The sequence below is a fragment of the Paroedura picta genome, chromosome 3 (assembly GCF_049243985.1).
Source record: "Paroedura picta isolate Pp20150507F chromosome 3, Ppicta_v3.0, whole genome shotgun sequence".
NCBI classification, from domain to species: domain Eukaryota; kingdom Metazoa; phylum Chordata; class Lepidosauria; order Squamata; family Gekkonidae; genus Paroedura; species Paroedura picta.
In genome coordinates this window covers 171,177,304-171,188,002 of record NC_135371.1, presented here as the reverse complement: position 1 = coordinate 171,188,002, position 10,699 = coordinate 171,177,304, and the positions used below count along the sequence as shown (strand labels likewise).

Genomic DNA, 10,699 nt, shown 5'->3' with positions numbered 1-10,699 from the left:
GGAAGGGGCCACACAGGCCATCTAGTCCAACCAACCCCCTGCTCAACGCAGGATCAGCCCTAAGCATCCTAAATCATAGAATCATAGAATCATAGAGTTGGAAGGGGCCACACAGGCCATCTAGTCCAACCAACCCCCTGCTCAACGCAGGATCAGCCCTAAGCATCCTAAATCATAGAATCATAGAATCATAGAGTTGGAAGGGGCCACACAGGCCATCTAGTCCAACCCCCTGCTCAGCGCAGGATCAGCCCTAAGCATAAGCAATAGTGAGTTAAAAAGCTAGTGAGTTAAAAAGATCTCATACTGCAGAAGTGATAAGGACTTTTGCCGAAGACCCGGGAGTCCCTCAGCAACAGAGAACCGGGCTATATTTCTTGACTTGCTCTGAAAGAGCCGTTCACATGACCGAGGGCCTATTAATGCCGAAAGGTCTGCTAGCCAGGGGGCAGAAAGGCTTGCAAGTGGCGTGGACAGAGGACGGGAAGAGCTGGTATCCCTCTTCATTCCTTTATTTTAGTCAGTCAGTCCCTGTGGGCAACATAATGACACATTTCCAGGCACAAAGGCAGAATAACCACAACAGAAAGCTCAAGGCAGGGGCAATGGGATGAACAGCTGGGAGTGAGGCGCACGTCACACCAAAGGAACCAAAGTTTCCGGGGAATCCCCGAAGGAGTCTTTGCCATTGGCCTGCCTGGGGGACGTCACGGCGTTGGTGTGAAAGTCTGTTGGTCTCGGTGGGTCCAGCCTGGTTCTGTCTGCAAAAGCAGCAGAATGTTGTTCTTTCTTGCAATCACAGTAGGAAAAATATAACAGTAGGAAAAATATAAGTCAATCCGATTACATTTCAGGACTTGAGTGGAGTCGAACGTGCCTGACGTGACCTGGGCTGCCCAGATCCTGCTTAGCCAGATCCGGTAACATCGTGCTTCTCCGAGGACGCATCCTGGCATCAGAACACCCTACGCAGGCCTTACCTCGTTGAGCATAACCGTGCTCAGCCGTGCGCGTACACGTATGGCTAGCGAGCCAAATAAAGGAACTTGTTTGATGATTTTGCTGTCCACGGGGCCCCTTGTGTGCCATGGCCTGCTACCAGGCGCTGTGACAGATAAGGAGGATGATTCTTAAAAGAGCAGACGCACCACGCGCGCATTCAGTGTGGGGCAAGGAGGGCCCGCCGGGGAACTGCAGCCGGATCCCCCGCCCCGAATTCAAGCCGGGAAGCAGATGGAGCAGCACTCCATGCAGATCTCAAGGCAGTCCGAAGAACCGCAGCAGTCCTGCAGCATCCCGCAGCCGAACCCACAGGGGAAATTCCCTCTGCCCGCCTCCCCGCAGCAGCAGCAGCACTCCGTCAGGGGTTCTTCGCTGTCCCCATTGCAGCAGGCTTTCAGGCAGCCCCCGCCGCCCACACAGTCCAGAGCCAGCGAGCAGAGGGAGATGAACTCGCAGAAGAGGCAGGCAAGGGCACAGTGGGCACAGCGGTCTGCAGAAGGAGGGAGGAAGAGGGAGAAAGTTAGGGGGCAGGGAGGGACGGATCGGGGAGCCTTGCCACTCGGTTCCCTGCGGCAGGGGTAGTCAACCTGTGGCCCTCCAGATGTCCATGGACTACAATTCCCATGAGCCCCTGCCAGCAAATGCTGGCAGGGGCTCATGGGAATTGTAGTCCATGGACATCTGGAGGGCCACAGGTTGACTACCCCTGCCCTGCGGGGTTCCCCAAACTGCTGCAACCTCCAGTGGTTTTCCCCATAGCGGCACGGTTGGACTAAGCTCCAACCATAAGCTAGAGGGGCTCTCTAGATACACAGATCATCTTGCAGGCAAACTTTTCTGGGATGTATTGCACCAGTACAGGCTGTAGATGGCCGGAATGAAAACTCCCCTGTGGGGAAATATTCCTGTTTGTTCAGAGTAAGTTCCTCTCCCATCCCTCTCACACTAACTCTTAATCCCAGAGCCAGCTTTGATCCCCCTGCTCCTCCACATGCAGCCAGCTGGGTGTACTTGGGCTTGTCACAGCCCTGATAAAACATCAGGCCTTTGCCTCTCTCTGCCCTGTTGTTGGCACTGCAGAGGAACTGGTTGGTCACTGTGTGAGGCAAGGTGCTGGACTGAATGGACCCTGGTCTGGCCTAGCAGGGCTTTTAAAAAATGTTTTTAGGAAGGCCTCGGCCTCTCTGCCCTATTGTGGGCCTTCAGAGGAACTGGCTGGTCCCTGTGTGAGACAGGAGGCTGGACTGGAGGGACCCCTGGTCTGACCCAGCAGGGCTCTTCTGATGTCCTTAGGAAGGCCTCGGCCTCTCTGCCCTGTTGCTGCCATCCAGCGGAACTGGTTGGCCCCTGTGTGAGACGGGAGGCTGGACTGGAGGGACCCCTGGTCTGACCCAGCAGGGCTCTTCTGATGTTCTTAGGAAGGCCTCGGCCTCTCTGCCCTGTTGTTGGCCCTCCAGGAACTGGTTGGCCCCTGGGTGAGACAGGAGGCTGGACTGGATGGACCCCTGGTCTGACCCAGCAGGGCTCTTCTGGTGTCCTCATGAAGGCCTCAATCCTTCCTAGGATTCTGGGCACTTTATGAAATCCCCAGACGATTATGAGCATTTTGCCAATGTGATACTACGACTACTACTATGACAATATATTGGAAGGTATGTTATGCTGCTTTGTAAAATTATGAACTATGTTTTGAAATTCTACATGCATATATTGTCTATTCATTTTGCAGAGCAACCAGTGACGAAGATAAAACAGAAAGCGGGGTCACTTAACCTAGGATCCCGTTTTGGTTAACTCTTTAATGTTTGATCATATGTTTGACCATTTAGACTTTATGTTATAACCTTTTCACCTATAAACACAGAGAAGACTGCTATATCATGGTGCCTCGTGATTTCCTTTTTTCTTCTGAGTCCATATTGAGGAATCCACGGTTCTATACTTGACTGGTGACTCCTCCTGGAGCTCAGAAGTATAAACCTGGATGCCTTCCAAATCCAGTCCACCTTTTGCCTTGACATGCTGCTTTTCTAGGTTCGTGGAGCATGTTGAAAATACAAACGAGCATTCGATCGTACAGTCCCTCTGCCTCAGGTTCGTAAGAAGAACTTACGCAGAACCAAAGAACCTTATTCTGCAAATCAGTCCAAAAACTCCTCACCTGCCACAGAGATCCCGGAAGAAGTTAGGGTTAGTATGGCGTATCCTGAGCCGACGGGGGTTAGTCAGTGATAGCACAGCTCTGAAATTTCTAACGCCAGTTCGAGGCAGTCGCCTGTCTGGTGGCAGCACTCAAAGACGGCCCCGTCGCTGCTGCAGCAGCAGCAGCAGCAACGGGGGTCTGAGCAGAGCCCCAGAAGCATGGAGTTGCAGCCCTGCAGGGGCGAGCAGGAGCAGAAGCACGTGGGCAGGAGGGACAGGAAGTCAGAGAACCGGCAGAAGAGACAGGCCAAGAGGAGGGTGACGCAGAGATCTGCAGGGAGGAAGGAGAGAACGTGAAGGCAGGCGTAGCGTTTTCAAAGTGGATCGGCTCAATTTGGACGTCTCCGTGCTTTATTTCGATCCGTACCAGTTATGCCGCGTTCGCAAGGACCACCTTTCCCCATAGAGCCCCCCCTCAAAAAATGAAGCTCTAGGCCAGTGGTTCTCAACCTTCCTTTAATCCAGTTCCTCGTGTTGTGGTGACCCCCAACCATGACATTATGCCAGTTTTCTTTCATAGAAATTACACCAAAACTGACCCATGGCGTGAAGATCCTCTAGGCAAAGCCCTTTAGCCTCCCCTAAGGGCCAGTTTGGCGGAGTGGTTAGGAGTGTGGACTTCTAATCTGGCGAGGCGGCTTTGGTTCCCCGCTCCCCCACATGCAGCCAGCTGGGTGACCTTGGGCTCGCCACGGCACTGATAAAACTGTCCTGACCGAGCAGGACTCTCAGGGCTCTCTCAATCTGTTGTGGGGAGGGGAAAGGGAAGGCGACTGTAAGCCGCTTTGAGACTCCTTCTCCTCCTTCTTGTACCCCCCTCCTTTAAAAATCTGCCTGCAGGGCCAATTTCCTACTCTTCGTTCTCGGTCTTGGGGCAGTTTTGGAGACTGCCCCTCCCCATTCCTCAGCAATTTGTCTCCTGCTGTCCCCAACCTCTGGCCTGTGGCCCCCATCTGGCTCCGCCCTCTGCGTGCCCCTGCCTGGCACCCCCAGACACCCCACTCACCATCTCCAGCCACCTCCTGGATCTGAGAAGCTGTCGATTTGCAGCTCTTTTGGCTGCTTTTGGAGTAGATGGAAGCAGTAGAGCTGATGCGCTGCTTGCCGGACGCCCGTGGCTGCTGCCTAACAGAGCCTGGGGGGACGCCGAAGCCGTTGGCGTAGACAGGATGGAGGGGGACCTTTCCCTGCGGAAAAGGGAAGCTGGTGATGCCAGGGCTGGTGGGATTTGGGAGTTCTGCAAGGAAACACAACAGAAGGATGTGAAGCCCAGCGGTCACGTATGCTGGCAGAGTTTAGAGCTGCAAAACTGGCTGCTTAAAAAAACAAACAGCTTGAGAACTGAAACAACTTTGGAAATGGAGAGCAGAGAAAGAGAGAGAGAGAGTGTGTCTTAACAGTTTAACTGACTTATTCATCTTGCAGGCAGGAAGTGTGCTCAAAGGAGCAGGAAGTCTCCAATTAAGCACATCAGGACACGAGAGGAGAGTATTTGAAAACCGACATCTTTCATCTGACTCCCCCTTAGGATATTCTTCATGTGTCTGAGGAAGCGTGCGTGCACATGAAAGTTTGCAACTTTTTAGGGCCAAAATTTGTTGGCCCTAAAAGGTGCCAAAGGACTCTAACTTTCTCCCAGTGTTTGACTCTTGTGGCTCTTCCTTGCATACCCAGGGAATTGCTGATCACCACTGTGGGATGGGAGGTGAATCTCCTCCGGGCCAGGCTGGCTTCTGGAGATTTTTGGTGGTGGTGGGGATCACTTGGGCAAGAAATCCATTCATTCATTCATTCATTCATTCATTCATTCATTCATTCATTCATTCATTCATTCATTCGATTTGTATGGCCGTCACTCTCAGAAACCGGCTCGCAGCGGTTCACAATAATTCACTACAAATCAATCCATTAAAACCATTAAAATTCCCCATTAAAACTGGGGTCACTGTGGGGGGGACAGGTAGTTGGGAGATCCTGCATTGCACAGGGGGTAGGACTAGATGACCCTGGAGGTCCCTTCCAACTCCATGATTAAACTTTCACAGCCTAAAATGACTAATGCAGCCTCTCTCATTTTTTTTATAATTGAGAAACCCCTGAAACTCTCTCCAGGATCAGAGAAACCCCAGAAGTGCCATGAAGATGCAGAATAGGGTTGGGAAGCAGAGCTGTGGACACGCCCACACGAGGCCCCTCCTCTTCCCACCCCCTCCAGGCCTATCTCCTGCCATTTTTGAGGTGGGGAGGCGAGTCGACATTAGCTTATAGCAGGAGTAGTCAAACTGCGGCCCTCCAGATGTCCATGGACTACAATTCCCAGGAGCCCCTGCCAGCGAACGCTGGCAGGGGCTCCTGGGAATTGTAGTCCATGGACATCTGGAGGGCCGCAGTTTGACTACCCCTGGCTTATAGGGTCATGTTACCCAATACATTTTTAACTCCCACCCATTCAGGAAACCCTTCCAGGCCGTCAAGAAACCTCAGGGTTTCATGAAAGCCTGGACTAACGCAAAGATCTGATTGATCGCCACACACACATGATGTCATAGAAGCCGTAACCATCAGGGAAATTTTAAAAGGCGCTTGATAAGAAATCTGATTGCCTCTTCAGCATAACGTGAAGCTTCTGAATGAAGAGCTGTCGCCGTGTGGGTCTTGTTTGATAAATCTCGGATGCGAATCCTCAAACCACTTTCCGTAGATTAATCACACTGGCTTCAAGCGAGCTATCTCTAAAGAACGTGCAGAATTTGCTGTGGCAGAAGAGCTATGCTGTGCACACACTGGTTTTCCCCGAATAGATGGGCGGGTTAACGCTCATCCCTCGCAAATTACTGCTTCTCAGCACTTGCTGGAAACAGAGGGCCATTCCGCACCGGGATCCATGTTGCAAATTGGTTGAGGAACGAAAAATCGCTATTGTAAATAGTGGAGTTCGTCATTATGCATACCTGCCTTTGTAGTGGAATCCAGTTGCGTTTCTGTCGTTTCCCACAGGTTTCCGGTCTCGGCAAAAATCGCTAGCCAGGAAGCGCTATTGGCGAGCTGTGTCCCACCCCTGGCCGTCAAGCAGCCAATGGGTGGCCGTTATCATGCTCCCAAACAGCCCCTTTCCCTTTAAGGAAGGTAAAAAAAAACACACACACACATTGCAATGAATCTGCGTTGATTCGCTGCAACGGAGATACCCATCCAGCTAGCAGGTGGTGTTTGAGCTGCTGTTTCATCGTTGCCACGCTCCCCCCGAGTGGAAAAAAAAAATATCCCCCCCTCACGGGTGCGATTTTCGGCTGAAAACAGTGTGAAGAATAAAGGGAAAATAAACCAGCAAACAGGCCTCTGTGTTGCTTGTGCTTGGTGACTTTAAACAGAGGGACTGCAGCCGGGGAAGCTTTGCTGGGTAAACAAAGGCTTGCCGGTGCGTTGATCTCCGCTTGCTCGGAGGGAAAAAAATGGTGATCGCTTCGGCGGAAGTTCAGAGGAGAGAGCCAGGGGGAGGGACTTTGCAGAAACCGCAACAATGGTAACGCACAGAACTTTCCTGCTAGTGTTGCAGATTAGTTGCAGGAGTGTAGCGCTTTCCGGAGGGTGAATCCACTTTTGGGGATTTCCCTGAAAGCGCTACAATGAAGCGCTTTTTGCGGATCGGTTTCAGGAGTGTTGCAGATTGTCAACGACGTTGTGCATAATGGCAAAACTGTAGCGATTTCAATTTGTAACCATTGTGCTATTTTGGACGAGTGTGGAACGGCCCAGAGTGTTTCTCAGCCCTTCAAGCACAACTGTGCCACCACGTTTTACGATGGTCTTTGTCTGTCGGGCCGGGCTCGTATGGGAACTTGAAGTGGAAAATTTGCACGGCTGGCCTCCCTGGCTCATGGACACGGGACACAAATGCACCAGGAAAACTGTTACTGCTCTTCTTGGCTGTCTCGTTGGCCCTTCTTCCTTGACATCCTGCATGGGGCAGATCTATCCTGCTACCCTTAAGAGGACCCAAGAGCTACATCTCCAGGCAGCCATTTTAAAAAGAAATTCAGTATGAAAACAGAGCAGAAATCGCTGGCGCATGAACCAGGTTTCTGAGAATCTCAAAACCATCTGCATTCCAGGGAGTGAGTCAAAAGTTCTTACCTGAGCCTGGAGTGACTTTTGGAGAGTCCGCTGGGTCCTGACCAGGTTCTGCCTGTCTTCCTTCAGTCCCGCCAGGTGCATCTGAGTCAACAGCAGACATCTGGGGGCCGAATATGCAGCTAGGAGAGGATGAACGTGGAGGTACAGCCAGGTCACAGAATGCTCAACGGCGGCCACACCCTGCCCACGAAGCGTTGGACTCTGGTGCAAATACCGCCTAAAACTGGCAGTGTGTGATAATCAGGTGGATGACCCAAATGGAGCTGTTAGCCTTCTTAATTAAGGAGAGCTGTGCTGAAAAGAGAGAAAAACTTTTTAAAAAGCAACTGCAGGGATGCTCATACCGACCTATCTCCCAGCGCTGACTGATAAAACTCTCATTAACAAACTGAAGGCTTTTTGTGCCATGAAGAAGAACCGGGTTTTATTCTAGCTAAAGTGTTTCTTCCCGAAAGCCCACCTCTCGACACAGCAGGCGGAGTCTTACTCTGTAGACAGGTTACCTTGGAGTATGCGGAGAGGGAAAGAACAGAGCATGACAAGTATGGCATGCAAAGTTTAAATATATATATATATATATTGCAGCTCGTGGAGTGTCCTTGGACCTGTCATGGTTCTCTGAGCTCTCTCAGGCTTACCTACCTCATAGGGTGTCTGTTGTGGGGAGAGGAAGGCGATTGTAAACCACTTTGGGGAGTGAAAAGCGGGGTATAAAATCAACTCTTCTTTTGCTTCTACACAAGTTTAGCCACAAGTCTGAGGAAGAGTGCTTACACTCCAAAGCTCACGCTTTGAATAAATCTTTGTTGGTCTTAAAGGTGCCACTGGACTCTGATTTTGTTAAATTTTGCCAATGTTGTGTATTCATTCAGTTTACAGTCCATAAGATCTGGTAACATTTCTCTTTTCATCTTGGTGCATATAAAATCCTAGCAGCCGTTACCCATACACTTAACACACTTGCTATACGTTTCAATTTTATTTAATATCATTTGGCGCCATGTTTAGTAACATACATTTTGAACCTAGTACAAATCTAATTTTTAGTCCCTTTTGCATTTCATTGTGAATCATAATCTAACATTCCCTTGCTTGCTTGGGTAGATTTGAACTGTACAGAGGTGACATTATCATTTCAACCCTGTTGTGAAATGTTAACTCTGTAAAATTCAAATCTAACCAAGAAAAGTACAGAGGTTGTTTGTGCTAAGCTAGGAAACACCTACTCTGGGTTTGGCTAATCCCAACTGCCATCAAGATGGGGAGAGGAAACTCTGGGAAACTCTTTAGGCCAGTGGTTCTCAACTTGGGGATCAGGACCCCTTTGGGAGTCAAATGACCTGGATGGTGCCGGGGGGGGGGTGAGGCACCATCCGCACAACAGCCTTGCGGGGTAGATCGAGATAGAGCGTTCGTCTGTCTGGAGCAGTGGAAAAGAGCGAGATCAGCATGGTGGGAATTAATTTCATCCCGTTGGTTCTGGTCCGTCCCTCCAAGGCAAGAGAGAACAATTCTGCTCCATCCTCCATATGTCAGCCTGTTCAATACTTGAAGATGTCTTTTTTGTGGTTGTGTAAAACTTTCAATAAAAATGTAAAAAAAAAAGAAAAGAAAAAAAGGTGGTGATCAGATCCCCTCTCAGTCGTCTCCTCTCCAGGCTAAACAGACCAAGCTCCCCCAACCTTTCTTCATACGTCTTGGTCTCCAAACCTTAAATACAACTTTGCTGGGCTTAAAGATGCCCCTGGACTCAAAATTTGCTCTACTACCAGACAGTGTGAAGCACCATCAGCCAGCTGCTTCCGAAGAGGTGCACCTGCAGACAAAAAACCCATACCTTGAATGTTGGTCTTTAAGCTGCTGGTGGAACTCGGATTTTGTTCCTCAGCCTGCTGCAAACCGTTTTGGAATCAAGCCCATCAGATCCTGCCAAAAGAACAAAGTTTTGAGTCTGGAGGCACCTTTAAGACCAACCGAGTTTAATTCCGGGTACAAACTTTTGGGTGCGTAAATTTATCCCCAGAATTAAACTTTTTTTCTCTCAAAGGTGCCCCTGGACTCAAAACCTTGTTCTGTTGCTTCAGACCAGTAGGGCAACCCACCTGAATCTACCTTTGTGGGAGGATCCTGCACAAGACAGCGTGCCAACTGCATAGCATACATTTCAGCGTGACTGGGGTCGGAGATCCGGTGTGGCACAGACAACCGCACAGAGCCGCGAGATGAAAGCAGCCAGGGGCTCGGAGGTGAGGCGACTGCTGGGCTGTGGTTTCCTGAGCTTCCCCCCATCCTCCCAACCAACCCAATCAGTTCAAAGCCCTGGGAGGGGGAAACAGGAAGCAACAGGGCCATTAACCTCCCACCCTGCCGGGGCTAGAATAACAGGGGAAGGCAAAACAGCAGGAACGAAAGCAGGAGATGTAGGAGGGGGCCTGGATTCCTGGGTTGGAGGGCGAGGGGGGCAGGAAGATGGTTTTTAAGGGAACCGAAACAGAAGGATAGATTCAAGTAGGCAGCCGTGTTAATATCACCTCTGTACAATTCACTCGAAAGCTCACGCCTTGAATAAATCTGTGTTGGTCTTAAAGGTGCCTGACTGGATTCTGATTTTTGTTGTGAAAGAGAAGGAGAACAGCCTGACATTATTATTCATGCCCCCCTCAGCATGTACACAAGCAGCAGCATTGCAAGGGCAGGATATTAAGAACACACTTGGTTTCTTGGTCTTACTAGGGTTGCCAATCTCCAGGTGGTACCTGGTGACTGCTCACTATTACAACTGGTCTCCTGGTGAGACAGATCAATTCCCCTGGAGAAAATGGCAGCTTTGGTAGATAAATTCTACGGCAGGGGTGGCTAAACTGGGGGTCTCCAGATGTCCATGGACTACAGTTTCCATGAGCCCCTGCCAGCACGTGGACAGCTGGGTAGCCACAGTTTGGGCATCCTTGTTCTGTAGCATTATATCTCGCTGAGGTCCCTCCCCCCCCCAATGCATTTCTCAAGCCAGATCAGGCAGGCCTAGCTATTGCACGGCCCATTCATCCACTGCCAAGGCCTAGCCCCAAAGAAGCGCACCTGGCCTCAACCAGGGCCAGGGCCTTTTTGGCCCTGACCTCGATCTGGTGGAATGAGCTCCCGGGTGAGCTGCAGACCCTGGGGCCCTTTCAGCATTCTGCAGAGCCTGCAAAACAGAGCTCTTCTGCGAGGTCTACGGTTGAGGCTGGGGCAATGGGGGGAAGAGCAATGGGCCCCTCTGGCGTCTAGCTACAACTTTGGGGTATCTTGACTCTCCTGCCTCCGCCCTCTGGAGGTAGTAGTAAGAGTTGGGGATTGGGGGGGGGGGCTTCCACCATGTGGC

General features: G+C 50.8%; 1 protein-coding gene across 5 annotated transcripts in view; it reads right to left on the bottom strand.

Moving 5' to 3' along the window:
- Positions 1 to 474: 474 nt before the first annotated feature.
- Positions 475 to 10,699, bottom strand: part of LOC143831450 (myoD family inhibitor-like) — a 17,854-nt gene continuing 7,629 nt past the window's right edge. For 2 of the 5 annotated variants that reach the window (XM_077324441.1, XM_077324442.1), the window contains 4 exons: positions 9,176 to 9,264; positions 7,339 to 7,632; positions 4,211 to 4,441; positions 475 to 1,492 (listed from right to left, as the gene is read on the bottom strand). In XM_077324441.1, coding sequence (XP_077180556.1) covers positions 1,218 to 1,492; positions 4,211 to 4,441; positions 7,339 to 7,438 — 606 coding nt within the window. In that variant the 5' untranslated portion in view covers positions 7,439 to 7,632; positions 9,176 to 9,264 and the 3' untranslated portion in view covers positions 475 to 1,217. Of the gene's footprint in view, positions 1,493 to 4,210; positions 4,442 to 7,338; positions 7,633 to 9,175; positions 9,265 to 9,450; positions 9,530 to 10,699 lie in introns of those variants that run through there. The other 3 variants (XM_077324445.1, XM_077324444.1, XM_077324446.1) reach the window with 3 other exon arrangements.